The sequence below is a fragment of the Lagopus muta genome, chromosome 2 (assembly GCF_023343835.1).
Source record: "Lagopus muta isolate bLagMut1 chromosome 2, bLagMut1 primary, whole genome shotgun sequence".
Lineage (NCBI taxonomy): Eukaryota > Metazoa > Chordata > Aves > Galliformes > Phasianidae > Lagopus > Lagopus muta.
In genome coordinates, this window is record NC_064434.1 from 48,127,424 (window position 1) to 48,146,972 (window position 19,549).

At 35.8% G+C, this 19,549-nt stretch overlaps 1 protein-coding gene across 1 annotated transcript in view; it reads right to left on the reverse strand.

Annotated features, from left to right (window-relative positions):
• Window positions 1–19,549, reverse strand: part of MAN1A1 (mannosidase alpha class 1A member 1) — a 129,886-nt gene that overhangs the window by 65,274 nt on the left and 45,063 nt on the right. Inside the window, exon 4 of the mRNA XM_048935004.1 lies at window positions 8,723–8,803. Within this exon, the coding sequence (XP_048790961.1) occupies window positions 8,723–8,803 (81 nt within the window). The remainder of the gene's footprint in view (window positions 1–8,722; window positions 8,804–19,549) is intronic.

A 19,549-nucleotide genomic window follows, 5' to 3' on the forward strand; every position in this document is an offset into this window, starting at 1 on the left:
AGCTAAGGAACTTAAATCTTATATTCTACAGCATTTTTCATTGAGGAAAGCAACACTGGCACTAATATTGTTCCTCTCTTTAATCCTTCACGTCTTCACTGAAGTGATTTTGTTCATCCTCTTCTCAGTTTTTGGCTTGAGAAAGGTTTGCAAATTGCCCATTTCTGTGTATTTTATGTATTATATTTATTAATTTGAGGAATCATGATAGCTCCTTTCAGGGGTGATCACCTGCCAAATACCAAAATTCCCTTCTGGCATCAATTGCACTGGAATGGCTCAGGATTTTTCATATGAACATCTTTTCCAAGTTACTACTCAATCATTTGCACCTAGGATGCAAATACAATCTGTGTATGGCAGAGAAAAGCTTTTGGCACAGAAGAGACAGGAACTGGGTTCATTTTTCAATCACAAAATTTATCAACGTTACTCAATGGTTGCATTTTTCACAAACACATTGCACACAAATAGCATATGGATTCCAGCAGTGGATTCCTGCATGTGGATTTTCTAAAAGTAAAAACCCCTCCTTAGTTTTCCTTACAAATGTTTCAGATTTCTGTTGTTTGAAAAGCATGATCTTGACAAAAACAAACAAACAAACAGCCCAAAGCCAGACCAATTAGCACTTCCCATAAATTGATCCCAAGTTTACGCCAACAAGCATAAAGCCAACAAGCCTTGCTTATACCTATTTCAGATCACTGGGCAAGATGTATTGCTAAATCCAAAGGAGGCTAAAAGTATATCTGTCTTCTGTAGCAAATATGCCATTATTTATACCTATTGTTGGAGGCAAAAAGAACATGCAAAAATAACAGTAACATCTACTTTGATGTGAGGCATTCAATTTTCTCAATGATCTTCAGTTAACTTGAAGGACCTTCCATGTGCCAGAGAATGTGGTGTTTTGTAATAAATCTCTAATCTGATCATTCAAAAAGCCAATTTCATAGAATGATAGAATCCTTAGAGTTGGAAGGGATCTTTAAAGGCCATCTAGTCTAACTCCTCTGTAATGAACAGGGATATGCACAGCTAGATCATGCACTACCATTTCAACCATTGAATAGTCAACCCATCATATCCATATCTTTCCAATTTGGAGAGAAGGATGTACCTGAAGGGTATTTCTAGTACCTGAAGGGGGCCTACAGGAAAGCTAAGGAGGGACTTTTTAGAAGGGCATGTAGAGACAGGACAAGGGGAAATGGTTTTAACCTGGAAGAGGGTAGATTTAGACTAGATGGTCAAACAGGAATTTGATTTGTTCTCTCTCTTCCTGGAGTGTGGTGCATACTAGAACATCTTCCCAGAATCTCTCAACAAATGCCATGACATCCTAAGGTAAATGTAAGTTTTCTACTGCAAAGAACTGTTTCTTTTCTTAAAGTTCAGCAAGAATAGGAAGTACGACAATAGTTTCTCCCCAGGATAGTTGCAGTTTTCAGAAGTACTCTTCACGTGCAATAGTGTCAGACAAAAGGAAAAAGCATCGCTTCTCGGAAGACCTCTCCAATGGATAACTGTATTCTTCAGTCCAAATCCCATGAGCTCATGTAAAAAGACTAAAGCTGTTATTAATACTGATCCATTTCACTCATTTCTCTCAATCTCTTTTTTTTTCTCTTTTTTTTGGAGGAACATTTCCCAATTTTACAATACACTTCAATTTCTTTAATATAAGTAATTTAACTTTTCAACAAAAAGATACAAAGTAAAAGGATTAATTGAGAAAGTCAAATTTGGAAATCTGATGGAACACTTAATATTTCCTAGAAACATCTGCTATTTATACTTTTATCTTCACTGAGCTAATAAGGAGAGGATCCCTACTTAACTCCAAAGTTAATGAAAAGTAGCCTCCAGATCAGTCAGTCAGTGGAGGTAGAACACAAAATGTGATCTTAGATAATCATATTATTATTAATAACAAGAAAAATATATAATAATAATAGCTACACTTTCTGAAATACAGAGATGAAGAATTGAAGAGTTAATGCATGCCCAGAAGAAAATGAAGATGCACAGTATTTTTTTTTTTGGGGGGGGGTGGGGGGGGAGGTGTGAAATCAGTTAAATGATTCAATACAATTTCTTACTCATTACTTTTGAGCCATCTAACTGAACTTTTATAATACATTCACAGGGAGAATGAAATCTTCCGTATTTCTGACATAGCCTAGATTAAAAGAGGGCCTCTATTGCTCCTGTTAGCATCAGCTGAGATACTTCAATGTTGCTTTCATTTGCAGAAATAAGACAGATTTTTGGTTGTAAGCTTATGTACAGTCATGATTCTTTAAATAAAGATAGTATATTTGCAACAGTGCTAACACTGCTTGCAACTAGCTCCACGGAGCCAGTATTGTATTTAACCATATGTTGTAAGTTTTCTTAATTTTTCTTAAGGTTTTTTTTTTTTTGGTTTTTTTTTTTTTAGTTTCTTAAGTTTTCAGAGCAGGACAATCCTACTAACTCTTCAGACAATATGATTTTATTCTTCTTTTACTCAGCTTTATTATTAAAATTGCATTTGGTGTTGCAAAATGACAGAACCGAATACTGAGATAAGTGAAAGACAAATATCTGCGAATTTCTTTGCAGATACATGGCCTGTGGACAGACTGTTAATAGCATATCACACAAGCAATTCCTCCTCTGGATCTATCTAAAACTGCTACTCAAAAGGAAAGCACCCATGCTATTACTACCCCCAGACGTGCCCCTCTCCCAGCTGTTCTGCAGAACTGCAAACAAGTGAAACTACAGGAACTGGTTGAGTGCCAAGACCTCAGAACAAACAAACCAGCTCACTGTCACTTCTATTTAATAGCATAGCTCAGGTGTTCATGTCAACCACACCAGCTGTTACTATCAGATATTATTTAGCTCTCATTATCATCCATCCTCCTGTTTAACAGTTTACTACCTTTGGCATCCAGCTATGGTAAGTCTGGAAGTAAGCAGGAATTTTTGATTAAATCAGTGAAATGAGCAATAAAGTGTTTGTTTACTTATTTCTGAAGACATTAAATGAACGCAAAGACTTTTCAAAGAAGTCTGTCATTAGGCAAACCAAGGTGTTTTCTTTTTTCCAAAAGAACTCTCCAAGCACACAACGTACTTTTTTGGTTGTGCAAAAGAAAATTCATTAAATGTAATAAAGAATAAATATACAGGTCAGTTCTAAACTCATGTCTTTCAGACCCAAATCAGGGCCCCATGGTTTCTTTCTCTTCCTGGTAGAGGTTTACAAATGGCAGCTGAAACAGGTTTTTCAACACAGCTGCGTTGCCCTTCCTGCCCTGGATATCACTGCTATAACAGCTCAAAGAAAAATGTATTTATGTTGAACTTCAGCAGTTAACAATTTACTGAATTGATGTGAGTTGCCACTGTTTTCACTTTACATCAGTACAGTATGTGAAAGTGTTTATTATAATGCACAGAAATTGTTGTTGATGATAGTAGATTGCTCGCCAGATGAATAGATTGCAGAGCTTCCACAAGGCTTCATTTGGATAGGCTTTCCCCGTCAAAGTATGCATATGCAGGGAGAGAAGGAACATAAGTATGAAAGTGAAAAGGAGCATCTCTGTTACAGTTCTTTGAAACATCCTCAGCATTTTGTCTGCAGCTATCTAGAGGGGTAGGGTTGCATAGAGCAGCTAAGCAAGTAGCATTGGGAAAAAGGGGAGAGAATATCAGGAATGAGGAAGCTTTCAGAGTCTAGGGAACCTATTAAATTGAGATGGGTTTATAATCAATAGTCATGGTTATTAATAGCAGGAACTTGAGACAGAAATGGAAGATTGAGGAGCAGTCAGCTTGGAACAACAGAAGAGTAGTCTAAGAGGACAAAGTCTTAGGAGGTCATCTGCAAAATACAAGCCCATAGGCATTCTGATGTAGCAAGCAAAGAAAGAGATCAGTATTAGGACTATTATTATTAAAGGTGATGAAGAGACTGAAATACTAATGGAGATTATAGACAGTAAGAGAGTGTAGACAGATAATGGTCACTTTAAAATCCTCCTTTGTCCACAAGCAGACCGTTAAGTACTTCATCAGAGCAGATATAAACCACATTTCTATACAATGTAATGATGACTTATTGCAGAAACTCAGAGGTTATAAAACAAAGAGAAGCTTTTGACTTAGTTTGACATTCTGCTAAGTGGTGCTTCACACAAAAACAATTCACCAACCTGTTATAAACAAAAGGTTTACTTTGGTACTGCTCAAGTTTTGCAAGAGAAAAATCTGTTTGCACTAGGAATCATTCTTGAAGAGATTCTTAAAAAAGTAACCCTAATGCACCATTCCAACATTGGGATTGAACTAGATGACATCCTGTGGTCCCTTTCAAGCTGAATGACTCCAGGATTCTATAATATATGGAAATTTAAAAGAAAATTATAGTGAAAACATATCACCAAGATCATTTCAGAGTACTAAAAATGTGACACCACTGAAATATTGAAATACATACTGATGCATCACTTATAGTAGTAGCAGATGGAAGGGAAGTAGCAAACATAACCAAATCTTAAAACAACACTGAAGAAAACTACATGCAATGGAAGTCTTTTACTTTCTACTAAACAGGGAGTTATACTGTCAGTCTGTGAAGAGCAAGAACAGTGGCATTCACAATGAAGTGATCAAACTGAAACACACTATGCCTGGTGGTTTGAATGGCATCAGAAATTGAGTTTCCACAACATAAGAGGAAAAGTCCTCTTGTTAATTAGTGTCAAGTTAAGTGAATGGAATCAGAACATAAAACATGGCAAATTCTCATACTGGTGACATAAGATCCTCAAGGGATCTATACTAAAACTTACATTATCTGATTGGCAGAAACAGATACCTTTGTACAGGTGGAAAACTTAATCCTCCTGCTACTAAGACTGGTAAATCATGAATTTTATGTTGTTGTTGTTGTTGTCTTTTGTTTTTGTTTTTAAAGTAATTTAAATATTCTCCATGAAGTGATCCATCTATAAATGAAGGAGACCCAGATAAAAATAGTTACAATTAAATGGTGTAGAGTGTCTAAACATTATATTAAGTCAGCAACTTTTGTGGCCAGCCTGACAAAAGCAGCTCTGAATCAAAAGAATCTATATCCCTATCCTGCCAGAGTAGTTAAAAATCTGTCACATTTCTACTTCATGTCACGGAGAGAAATGGCAATATAAACATCAAGTTCATCAATATCAACTTTATTTTATCTTCCTCCAGTGAAGACAACTGTCTTTACTCCCAGAAAAGAGGATATATTATGCAGGAAGAACAGCTGCTGAATCCAAAATATTTTAAATTTAAAAAAAAAAAAACAACCAAAAACGTTCCAAACAATTAGTCATCCCATTCAGAAAACAAAAAATCTTCAAAGGAATCTGAGAATTTACCAGCTGGATCTAAAACTCCTATGTTCCTTATTCATTTTAGAGCATGGTGGATTTACTTAAGTAGTTAGGATTTACAGATTGTTACGAAACATACAATACGTTGCAGCTTTGGAACATTATCCATGGGAATGTAATTTAGAAGTACAAACAATAATTATTTCTGTCACTTCTTCTAACGAAACATAGACTTCTTTAATTAAGATATTCATAAGTGAGTTTTAAGTAGTTAAATGAGCTTTTAACTGAGAAAGTTTAATTCACTGAACAACCTATACGCAAGTGGTTCCATTCCCTTATGAATGCCCACTGACATAATAGATTAAAGAATGATATGGGAGCAACCAGACTCTGGCAACATCAGTCCCTGCTGTGCCTGTCAGCAGCACCAGTGGAGGACTGACCCAACAACATGGGAAACTACACACTGTTGGATGGTTTGTCTGCCATCAGAGCAGCTGCACCCAGTGCTTCCCACATGCAGTCTCAGTATCTTAGACTTCAGAGTCAAATTGAGAAGTCTCTCCACATCTGATAAAGACAGAGGATTTTTAAGAGATACGTGAAGAAGCACACTGAGTTACTCTCTCTAAGTCACTATGACAAGTATTATTTGGGAACATCATTTTGCCTGAGATAGGAGATTTCTATCAGAGTAAAGAAAAACACTTACTGGCTTGGACAGTGTCTTTCCCAGACTGCAAGGGCTCAGGACTCTCCCTAATCATAGCTATCATCTTTGTGTTTTGCTTTTGTTAATTACTGGAATCATTAGAATAGGCATTATCATCCCTAATATTCCATTGCAAAATGTTCCACTTAATAATGCATTATGTGAAATAACTTCTTTTGTTCTAAATGCTTCCTCATTTCAATTGTTAAGTACTTTTATTTGAATTTCACTGCTGCTATAAATCCAGACCCAGAGATGATAGTAAAACTACCTTGCAAAAGTGAAAGAATAGTTGAGAAGCAATGACTATTAGGAGCTACTTAGGAGAAACAATATGCACTTATTGAAAACGAGATTGCACATTAACAGACACAAGATATAAACCATCAACACACAAATGAAATCAACAGCACTGATGACAAATGGCTCAGGCATTTCTTGGCAGACAGTTGACATTTTATTTAAAGGTTCACACGCAGTCCTCCACCAACTCTTGTCTGCCAAGAAAAACTCTCTGTTTCTGTCACAACCAGTTAATTAAAACATAGTGGAAAAGCTCCCATCGTGAGGAAGCTGGAGCTTGCCATCAGGCCTCCCATCAGCCTCCTCTTCTCCAGGGGGAACAAATCAGGGGACCTCAGCTATAGGTCTTGGCCCCCAGACCCTTCACCATCTTTTGTTGCCCTTCTTTGCATGCTAATATTTTTACATCTTTCTTACACTGCGCTGCTCAAGCTCTTTCCTCTGCTGTCTACATGAGTCAGACATCATCCTTGAACTTCTGCTCATGCAAGGGGCTTCTCATAGTGAGAGAGAGAAGAATATCTCATCACAGATACCTCACAATAAAGAGACTGTGGTTAGAGCTCTTCAGGAAGGGGGCTGATTACAATGTTCTAGTAAGTTTTTGGTTACTCCTTAGCAGCTGCAGGGTTCACTTTAGGAAATTCTCTCAGCAGAACTGGAAATACTTCATCATCTTTCCTTCATTCTACATTCCTTGCTTTGACTAATCTAAGTAAATGTGGGGTTTTTTTAGGTTTTTTCTTTTTTAATCAGTGTGTCTTTAGAAAAAGCTTCCTTCACAGAATCATAGAATCTTTAGAGTTGGAAGAACTTTCAATTCTGCAAACACCCTTAGGTATGCTTATTTCTGGTAGCCAAGTTATTGTACAAGAACAAATGATTTCCCTCAAAAGCCAGAGAAGTAACATTAAGTAAAACAATGTTTAGTAAAGGCAAAGAAGTCAGGTACTAACTACCTCTCACTGTTCTTTTTTTTCTTTTTCCATTAAGAGTGAATTTGAAATGAGTCTAAGTGCACTTTTTTCTCAGCAAATTTTAAAAGCTAACATACAAACAATTGTATATTTTAAAATATCAGTGTGTTTTCAGTATCATCTAAATCCAGAATAGGATCATGAGAAACAAATCGTAAGCTTTTTTAGGCAATACTGTTAGCAAAAAAATTGTCTCCTCATAACTACTTTGTCTTAATTACAAACCCAACAGTACCTGCTAAGATAACTTTTATCATTATTTTAAACTTTATGGTGTATAGATTGTTTTCTTTTTTTTTTTTTTTTTAATTTAATATTATTTAATGTAATGAGCTCAAAATACATATTTGCCTAATATGTGAGAATTTTGCAGATGACCGAAAATTCTACATCTTTAGGCTCTTGTTGCCAATAATTGATTCTTTGTAGGGAGCCCACTTTAGCAGGGGTGTTGGACTCAGTGATCTCTCAAGACTCCTTCCAACTCCTGCAACTCTCTGATTCTGTGATTTGGATTTAATGAAATCCCAAGATAAATTCAACTTACAGATAAAGAGTTTTAACTCATGATAATCCTGCAGTAAAACATTAGTATAATCCACAGACAAGGAACAAGAAGCTATGCTAGTAAGATTAAAGACTTGTTAAATGCCAAACTAAAATTTTTAAATATTACAATTCCTGTCACTTAGTATAGCCTTCACTAAATATGTTACAGAAATAACTGTAAAAAAAGTGCTTCTTAATCTTCTCTAGAAACCATGCAAGTGTTGTCACAAGACCTATAAAACCATTTATAAGAATACAATAGAAATTAATGGGATATTAATGCTTTAAAGACCTTCACATGTAAGTATACATAAGCATACAGTTATCTTCTCTTTCTTAACGTGTCTTTTCCTTGAGAGTCAATGCTTCCAGCTTCAGAAAAGCCAGCAGCTTTGTCAGAGGTGTAGTTGATATGAGCTAAAGAACATGCTCCTAAATGATTTCTGAAACAGATACACAATGTGCCAAATCTACCACTTCCACAGCATAGTGGCATAGAGTGGCAATCCACAACTACACACTTCAACACTGGGCTTCAACTCGAAGCCCAGTAGGGACATACTTAGAATGGTTTCAACTGAGGAAAAACATAAACACACAGAGTAAGAGCTTAAAAACTTTAATACAAATTAACAGTAATAGAAGCAGTAAGAGCAACTGGCCAGGCCTTTACCATATAAGTCATATTTTCAAAGGTCTAAATAAATTTAATTCTGATAAATAAAACAGGTTGCTAACCTGAAAGTCAGCGATCTATCAAGATGATGACATTTGAAATAAACCACGTGAAAATATCTTACCTCTTCTCCTGAAAGGTAATAAGCTGAAAGTAGTCCACCAACAAAACGGATGTTCACTTCGAATACTGAAATTTCTGCATTCTGGTAAAATAAACAGACATAGAATTATTCCTTGATACTTTTTGGTATGAAAGATTCTCTGTACTGCAATTACAAGTTCTGATTATATTTACATAAAGTGGTTATTCTAGCTACAGTAGAAAAATAATTCTTCTATTTTTTAAGTACATACACAGGCACCGAACCAGAAAAGTAGGAGGAAAACCACAAAATACGTAGGGAAAGCCAATGTTATAACTTACAGCATTTTAGAGTGCTTCCTTCTCCAATAAAATATCACCTCAATTATTCTCATACAGTTTATCTTTTCCTCTTTTCCACTTAGATATGAGTCACCGTATAAATCCACATATGTGAGTACTTCCAGTGACTACAGGCAATTCAGAACTCACACACAAAATATTCTCTCAGATCATTCGTCCCACGCTACCTCACCTCTCACGATCTTGTTTCAGACATCATATGAGAAGTTCTTGGTCAGAATGTTTTTATCAAGAATATTTCTACCTCATTCTAAATGCAGATTATTCTAAACTGGGACTTGTAGGTAATGTGAAAATGAGTCAATTATATGTAATCGTGGCATCAACTCACTAGGAAGGAGATAATCTTTCACTGTGATAAATACAGACCTTACCAAGCTGGCCTGGTCTTTACCAATTACACAGACTGCCTTTTGTTGTTTCTCAGCAGTAGAGATTCAGCCATTAAATCACTCGAAAAGCAGATGATTGTTTGTCTTTTAAAATATAAATTTAAAGGAAGATTCTCATTCTTACGATCACTACCTTATCCAATTCTTGACCAAATAAATTCTAGTTCTATATCAGTGTACAACATACAATGGGTTGTGAGAATAAGGGTAGTATGGTTATGTTGTGGTTAGACCTGATGATCTTGAAGGTCTTTTCCAACCTGAGCAACTCTATGATTTGATCCATCAAAGAGACATTTAGTTGAAAAACTAGTCTAGTGAAGCTTCTTAATTTCAGCTTTTGAATGTAATTCTACTTCTTATATTTTTGCACCTCTGTAGAAAACTGGCACTGTCCTTCTAAGCTTTCAGATTCAAAAATAAGGCATTTGACGTTCATGTGTTCCTTTTACTTCTGTCAAGTTATTTTTCTGTTTCTATAGCTGTATTCAGTAGAAATCAATGCATAGTTGAGCTGCAATATTTCCTTCTTGCTTGTAGGCTTTCTTCTCATTTATCTAGTTATTTTCTCCATTTTAAATGTTCAGATGTCAATCTTAACAGGAGGGAAGAATTTGCCTCCTATTTTCTATGGATTTGAAACTCTAGCAGACTACCTTAGCAGATGAAAACAGCACTAAGTTACTTATTAGAAATATTTCTTCAGTTTTCAGTATGTATGGTACTTTGTTTAAGTAAAGGTATCTAAGCACATTACAAAGGGTTGTTCATTGTTCATCAGTTGTTAAGCTACAGACTTCAGAAAACACTCACTGACGTGCTACGTTTGTTCACTTATCCTTAAGTATATAGCTTCTCCTTTAAAATCGCCTGTGCAGCTCCTCCTTTAAAAACTGAGAATATATTTTAATTAATAGAATCCCTCTGATTTATATATAATTCATATTGTGTATGTATGCACACACACACACACGTTGTTCATTTTTTTATGCACACAAGTAAAATTCAAATAATTGAAGTCACATAGCTCTACCTATAGAGAGCACACAGCTGACATCATGTGTTGAGACTGCCAACTGAGGAGGTTTTTCTAGCGTACAAGACTGGTCAGAAGAGGTTTTTTTCCTTGTTTATCTATCTTAAAGGTTCTAAAGCTCTGCAGATTCTCCTCTTTTACTCCTTTCACAATATTTGTCTACTTACACTCTTTGGACTTAATTTGTAGTACAAAAATTTATCCGATATTTCCGCTTCAAAGTATTCACTCTGTGTCAGTGAATCCAGCAAGATGTAGAATGAAACACTTTTAAACAAGCATTCAGTTCAGCTTTAACTAGTGTAAAATTTCTATGCACTTTTTTTTTTTTTTTAATCTTATCAAAGTACATTGGGGATATAAATACAAAAATATTTAAATCCCCTACAAATCTGAACTAACAAGTACAGCTGTTCAGCTACTAAACCAGCTACCTATGTAAGAGCATAAGTTAGGGTGTTTATGTTAATGAAATCCAGTGCAGACAATAGCTTGTAGAGAGCTGGTCTGACTTTAAAAAGGCTGTTCAGAATACACGATGATTAAAGGTGTAGCAGGGACAGCTCTTCCTTGGAACTTGAGCTACCCTTATCCCTTCAAGAAACTCCTACAATTTGTATTTTGCTTGAGAGACTGCTTCAGAAATTAATGTTCTTTCCATTACAATCCTGAGATTCAACATAGGCAAAAAACTTTTCTTTGATGTGGGAAAGTTGAAGCTGTAAAGAGGCAGATATTAGACAAGGGAATGAGTTCATGAGATATCTCAGATTGTTCCATTTCCTACAAAAACTGAATGAAATTAATGTTTGATTTGTTCCAAGTAAATTAAGTGATACATGAGCTGAGTATTTTGTCTCCAGAACCCTACATTCTACCTTTCTGGATGCAATATGGCCATTTAAGTCAGAATTATTGTGATCTTTCAAGGAACACAAAGGCCCGTTAGGAAAAGGTTAGTATATACATATCGACATCTGCTTCTAGAATTCAGATATAGACAAAAAGAACACTTTCCAGTAATCCTTGTATAACCTAAGTTGTAAGGAATCATGGATCATGAAGTCCAGCTCCCAACTCCACCCAGGATCACCCAAAATTCAAGCCCTGCATCTGAGATCACTGTTCAAGTGCTTATTGATCTCCAGCAGCTTGGGGCCATGACCAATACCCCAGGGAGTCTCTGCCAGTGCCTAACCACCCTCTCAGTGGAGAAACTTTCCTAATATCCAGACTGAACTTCCCGTGACAAAGCAATGTGAATAAAGATTTTACTATTGAACTTCAAAGATTAACTGCACTGTAATCCTGCATGTTTGCTGAAGTGTTGATCTTACAAGACATTTCTTGAAACTAATCATTCTTTTAATGTTAGCAGTTTTCCAATACTTCACTTGCACACATCCTTGACCCTTTGTCAAAATCCTCATGTGAAACCTGTATACAAGATGCTGAAGCAGACATGATGAATGAAATGGACAGGCATTTCAGGAAAGGAAGATTTGAAAGCTGTTACGTTTCATAAGGTAGTTACTCTTAAACTCATTATACCAGGCTAGTAGTATAAAATCTGGAAATCACAGAGATTACTGTAATTTGCAAAATGGTTAGAGGTTGTGTAATTTCATATCAAAGAAACACTTATCTCTAAATGGAATGCTCACATGAAGAAGTAGTCTATTGAGAAAATTGAACTTGTCTGAATTTTACTGCTATCTCAACTTCATCCATCTTTTTGGTTTGATTTTTTTTTTATTATGTGTTTAAAATGCCATAACCCTATCCATCACTATCTTTTCATGTTTTCAATCATAATTCATATACAGAAATGCACAAGTCTGTATACTTCTACTCAGAAGTCAAATCCCAAATAATGAATGCTATTTTTTATTTTGCTTTCAGATCCAGATGTAGACAAATAACTTCTGAACAGCTTAACAATATCATAATATATAAGTAAAAGAAAAAAACCACTATCTTTATCTCCCAAGGTTTTTACTTTTTTCCTTCAGCTGAAGAAACCAGAAGTTATTTTAATTTCAAATTTCAGATTTCTCCTTCAAGCCTTCCTTGTATCACCGCATAGCTGATATGGGAAATGTTTCAATTAATTCTGTTATATCTAATAGGACTTCTGTAAGGAGCAGTAACTGGATGTATTTATTTTAAAATGACTATGATGTTCCTTTCTATGTTCATAGGTGTGGAAGTTGGCACTGACCAATTGGATAGATATAACTTCTAATTTCACAGCCTTTTCATGAGTATACTCATTTAGATTACATGATTGTGTAAGACAATATCTGATATAACCTTGTCAGTGCACATCTGCTTATCTCTCACTGTTACTATGCAGATTCATCTTGCTCTAGCTGCTCTCCTTTTACAAAGTATTCTGAAAATATATAGATGTATGAGAGAGTGCTATGTGTCTGACATCAGTGGACAAAGGGAAGGTGACCAATGTCATCTACCTGGAATTGTGTGAGGCTTTTGACATGGTCCCCCACGATATCCTAATCTCAAAATTGGAGAGATACAGATTTGAGGAGTGGACTATTTGGTAGATAAGGAGTTTGTTGGAAGGTCAAAGACAGAGGGTTGTGGTAAATGGCAATATCACAGGCCTCCACCTGGACATGAGTGGTGTCCCCCAGGTGTCTGTCTTGGCACTGGTACTTTTCAATATCTTCATCAAAAGCATTGATAATGGGCTCAAGTGCACCCTCAGCAAGCTTGTCAATGACACCAAGCTGAGTGTGTGGTTTACACGTTAGAAGGAAGTGAAGCCATCCAGAGGGACCTTGATAAACTTGAAGGTGGGTCCTGGCTGAAAAACTGAACAGAAGCCAGCACTGAGCTATTGCAGCTCAGAAGGCCAATGGTAACCTGGACTCCATCAGAAGCTTCAACCAGTTGTCTTTGAGTTTAATGCTGAAGGCAATGTACGTGTAAAAAATGCTACTTGTCAGATGGGCTCTCCTGGAGCCTTGTCTTACACAAGTGCTCCAGATTCCTAAAGATCAGTAATCTCATCCTCTGGACCATTTCCATAGCATATCTTTCTCCTGAAAATTTTCCTCTCCACAGTTATAGATCAAAGCCAAGATAGTTTTTATCTATGTTTTCTCATGGGAAGTAACCCTCACTTATAACTCAACAACTGAAGTAAAATTTTATTTATCTAGCATCAGCTTCCACCTGGCACTCATTAGCACTGGTAGTTGCTCTGTCACTCACAATTCAATTAGGGAAATTACTGTGTGCCTTTATGTGGGTGAACATATTCATAATAATCAGGGCACCTTAATTTGTATTTTTTAAATAACTCATTCTCTTGTTTTTCATAAAGATCCAAATAAGGCTTCAATCCTACCAACAATTTATTTCAGTCTTTGTCATTGGACAGATTAATTCCCAACCTTTTTTTCCCAATCAGTTCTGTTCTTGTGTCATTATGAGTGTAATAAAATTTTGGCCATCTCATGTGCATTTCCATGTATTATTTCTATGTACAAGGAAAAGTTAGTTACACACAAACACATCTCTCACTGTACAAGCATCCCTCACAAACAGCCTGTATCCTGCAGGTCAACAAACCATACAGTACAACTCCAGGGACCCTGCACTGAACAACACTGAATAATGCACATAATTCTAGACTGAAAAAATAGACTGAAAGGGACCATGTTTCAAGTGAAATGATTTGTATTTGTAGTTAAAGATTACTATTGAGTAATAATATTCCTGCACTTAAACACAAAGGTTGGGAACAACAACAAAACTTGGCATTTTCAAGCAGTCCAGGAAGTGAAAAACAGACATGAAGAATATTATAACAGCTTACATTAATCTACAGTAATTTAACAACATTCCAGTTACTTGCAACTATAGAAAGTTTAATTCATAGTCCACAGCTGAAATTTGGTAGCAGTTTGCACTCAGTTCCCATTCACAAGGGAAGCAATTTTAGCAACCTTTATTGCAAGCATCAAAGCCTTATTACTACACAGCACGTTGTTTTAAGCTTACTGCTGTATACCCACACCAGCAAACAGTAAGACCTTAAACAGTCACACTGTTATGAACACTAGCAGAAAAAGAACTGCATTTAATAACAAATCTGCCAACATCTCCTTTTAACCTATCAAAACAATATTTTGCAATCAAAACAAAATCAAGTCACATTGAAGTCTAGTGTTTAGAGTGTACTAATAAGTTATATGGCAAACTAGTGAACAAATAGTCACACAAACCATCTTCAAATGCTGCCCTTCTTAAGTCTCCTCACTGAGCTATTATAGTTGAAGTCCATTTACTTACACCCCTCACACATGGTTTTTGTTCCTTTTTAAGAAGGAAAGCTATCTTGTATTAGGAATCGTTTTGATTTTCTCATTTAAAGAGAAAGGGAAAAAAAAGAATGAAGTGCAAAAAATCCATTTGTCTCCAAAAGAGAACTTCAGATTATGGACTGTTAAAAGTAATTACTCCTCAGTCATAATGTCTACAGTTTCAGCACAGTAGGTTTAAAATTTGTAAATGCTGAAGTTTGAAATAAATAGTTTGCATTCTAGAAGTTTGTCTTATTACTTACTTCCATGCTACAGAACTTCTGAACTAAACGTAAATGCACAAAGCATTGTTAATTAAATGTAAGTAATATTTGGTATTCTGGAAAAGGGGCGCATGGCAGCAGAGATGTATGTAATTTCAAGTTTTTGTACTTAAACATTTTTCTAGTTTCCAAAAGTAGACATACGATAAGCAAAGCCTTCAAGCTTCACGATGGTTTATAAGATCAGATAGTGACCGATGTCTGTAAACAGCTTTGCTTAAGACTGCTGGCGGGATAGAAGCCTTAATTGATCCTTGTCATTTTAACTATTCCCTTCTCTTCAGGCAGTTCCCCAACTCAGTACAGAATGAAAAGCTCTTAAGAATTTTCACACAGCACAGCCTCAGCTCTTTTCTAAGGAGATGCATCCTGTGAAGCTAAGAAGGAAAGGTATCCTTGATGAGATAGATAACGCACAACAACTCAGTGCTCACACAAAATGTTAATTAGAGTCAAATTATCCACATAGACAGATCTACTGCATAGACCTCTTCTTTCCACCTGAGTAAGCAATCTTAACTTTTTATCATCCTCCATTTTGGCCAAAATAGAGCAAGATGAGGCAAACATAGCAAAGTACTCTAAAAAACAGCAAGGAAGTTATTTTAGTCAGGATTCAAATTCAGCTTTGAGAAATTTTCTAGTACAGGAAACAATTTTTCTCTTTGCCCAAACAAGCTCTTCTTTTTCTGCTCCACACCTTTTCTCTGTTCTGGTCCTGCCTCATTTCACCCACTTTAGAATGCTAAACAGGTCAAGGTATGAATCTAAGCACTGTTCAACATCACATTTCATTGTTAGCACTTTCTGGTCAGATTTTGGTCCCCATTGTTCCAGTCCAGGCATGACTGGTCAAAGACCATTCCCAATATACAGAATAGGCAAGTTCATCTTTCTGAAGTGAAGGAGTTCAGCATGGCTAGAGAGCACTTCATTTAAGTGTGGAGGCTGAGCTACCCTCCCTTCTCCAGAACTTTAGACTAATTTCATCTTCTGCATCCAGTTAGTTACAGACCTCTTCCATCTTTCTATCATAACAGAGAGGAGGAACAAAAGCAAGCCTCCAGCTCTGAGTCTTCCCCATGCTACTCCTGCTGGTTCCTCTGCCTCACCATTCAGAATAGGAAAACAGATCTGCTAGCCTCACATCCTAGAGAAGATTGAGTGTTCAGGTACAGTAGTGAAATGCCATCAATTCTATTCCTTAACAGTTCCTAGACCTCCAGTGCTGTGCCAAACGGCCAAGCTCCTCCACTGCTACTTACTGGCTCCTGAACCCTTCATATGTTTTATTTAACTTGTAATCTCTTTTCCCAAGGCTCAGTTCATTTTGCTTCACCAAAGTCTGATAGCCTTTCTTCCCTGGTTTGAAGTACAAGTTGGCTGTTGGTAGAGAAACTCTTACAGAAAGCTATGAGTGCTTTGTTTGTGTGCATGCCATAAAGCAAATAGGGAAAAATAAAGACAGAGAAGCACACAGAAGTGTGTAGTTATAGATAGGAAACAGTCAAGTTCCCTAGTGGTCCTGTAAAATATAGCATCTTTTTTCCTCAGTTGTAGCATGTGCTGAGGTCAGAGCATACCTTTATTAACTGAAGATTAAAGACACATCCCCACACACGTGAAACTATTTAATAGAAAACATAGCACACCTCTATGATGCAAACATCATGGATTTATCCACTGCTAAATATTGTCAAATATGTCAAATATTTCTAAAGGCCTGAGTATATCTACATTTCTTAAAATATCAACAGAACAAGAGCATGCAAATTCTGAAAGAACCATTTGGCTTGACTGAAACTTCAGCAAGGCATCAAATACAAAGAATTTCAGTAGTTACGTGCATAGATACTGAGCACTGCAATGCTCAGTTACCTCAGTTTCAAAAACAAAGGGCAACCAACTCCAGTTCTAATGAAAACAGCCTCAGCTTATTGTACTGCAAAATGAGGTCGCTTCCAAACAAGTTCACTCACAAGTTTACTAAGAAGAGTGGCATATACTTAACCAGAATTTTTCTTCCTAAATTGAAACTTGTCTATCTTTCTCAAGAAAGGAAACAGAGAAGCCAGAAAATTTATTGAATGGAGGAACTGAAATCTAATGTGAAGTAATGATGCCATTTCCCACTATGACATCTTTATTCTAAAAAGTCCTTCTGTGCAGATAAACTAATAGCTACACTACAAAGTGAAATTTGGAAACTTTTATGACCACATAATGAGAATGATATATTGCTAGCCAAATGGTTCAAGACATACACCGAGTATCTGAAGTATTATAAATTTTTAGAGAAGATAGCTTCCAGTATCCAGCTGCATTGCACTAGAATACAAACACAAAAGATTCTACCACAGATTACACTCACTGATTTTTTTAAAGAATATCTTAAAGATTTAGGAACAGCAGTTCCAAGATTTAATGTATAGAAAATCTAATCCTATTTATGCAAATTAAGGTCAAATATGCTTGCTTAAAAGCCAATTAAGTAGTCATTGCTAGGAAATGACCAGAAATGTTTTATAATGCTTCTAATAAATAGCTTTTAAGGGTAAGTCTACGTGTCAGTTATTAAAAACCAAATTAATTTCATAGGAAAAGGGCTTAGGAAACACATGTCAGAAATAATATACAAAATATTAAAGCAGAAAATGTTTGATAATGCCAGAAACATGGCTATGCTTTCACTTTAAACACTTAAAAAGAAAAAGGCCCCGTGTACTTTGCATTAAGTAATTTCCCTCTTTTCACTGTAAGACAGAGATACAAAACAGCATTTGAAATTGGAACTTAAAATGGAAAACTAAACAAGTAGCTGCAGACAACTCTGTCATTAAACAAACAGATTATGTGACCAATATTAAAGTTGAAAGTAATAACAGATTACTTGTTTTACTTGTTACTTGTTTTAATTTCCTCACTCTAATCTGGGAAAATTAATTCAGCTCTGTATGACTATGAAGTGTTACGAAAACACTATGCAAGCTGCTGAACTCAGGACAGTTATTTCAGATACTGTTATTGATGCATTACATTATTATCTGTAAAGTAGTGTTGGTAAATCTGTTGGATTACTACAATGACTGACTAATGTAATACAAAATTGCAGACATTTTGACAGAAATCTTATAGCTTTGACTTATTCTTCCTCAGTAGGAGGAGCAGAAACGGTAGGCAGCCCCACCCATAAGAAGTTTGCAACAGAAAAAATAGCAAGACCTCTGAAAAAATAATGATTTTAATTTATTAATGTAAACTTTAAAGGTTTTAGAACATTCCTCCAAGCAGAGCTCAGTTTTCCCTTTAAAGAAGAGATTGTTATTTTCTATGATATTTTGTTCTTACATTTTTTAGTTCCTAATGCTAAGCTAATAAGAAAAAAAATCTTACATTGTAAAAATTTCTACAGAAATATTCTTACGCTGAGGATATACTTAAGTGTGTTGTTCAGACATCTGATGCTACTCAAAAGCACAGTTTAATATTCTGTATTTACATCATTAACATAAATATAAATGCACGCTAAATTGCTGCTTATATAAACTATATAATATCCTCTCTTATTAACACCTCTTTCTTAAATTGATAATTATTTTCAAGCATGTAAGAGAAGCTAATTAAACATGACTTTTACATATTAGAAAGAGTACTTTGTTTGCAGAAAGTGTTTCTACCATGATGCACCTTTACTACAAGAGATTTACAGAGCTCAGTGCGCTGTGCCTACAATGCTTTTTGTACTTTACTGGGACTGCTCTGAGCAGTGTAGCTACTCCATTATCTCCCTGCACCCAGTAATTATATTACATGCTCATGCCCACAAAAAAGAAGAAAAAAAAGGACCACGACCAGCCCTTCTCAATTTAACTGAAGTTTTATAGTTGCTCTAGCTGTTCTGTGCAAGAACATTTCAAGAATAAAAGCTTTATAAATGAACTCTCAAGTGCATACTTACCAGTTAATAGGATGATTTGTACATGCAGGTTTAATGACCTAGTGCCTCATGTGGCTAAAGCAGTTTGAGCTGAGCTGAGTTCAGTATAAGTCACGGGATTGAGCTTTACTAGAACACTCAAAGGAATTTAAATGATTATGTGCTACGTGTAGCCTTCTCTAAATGTAAGTCTAACTTATGGAAGATTTCAGAAAGAAAAATTATTAAGTCTTTATGTAGATAATAAATAATGTTTGCATTGAAGTCCTGATAATTCTATCCAGAAACATTTAAAAGTTTGTTGCAAATTTTACAATGATACCCTTATTACCTTTTCCTTGCTTCAGTTCATTGCCTCCTGTCTACATAAATCTTTCAAACTGAAAAACTGCCACTAGGCAGTGCAGTAAGTTCAATACTTTCCTGCTTCTTGCTAGGTTCTAGCTATTGATAATCTAAATGCTGCAGCCTGATATCATACTTGCAACACTAGAATCCAGTCCTCAGTTGGTTATTAGATA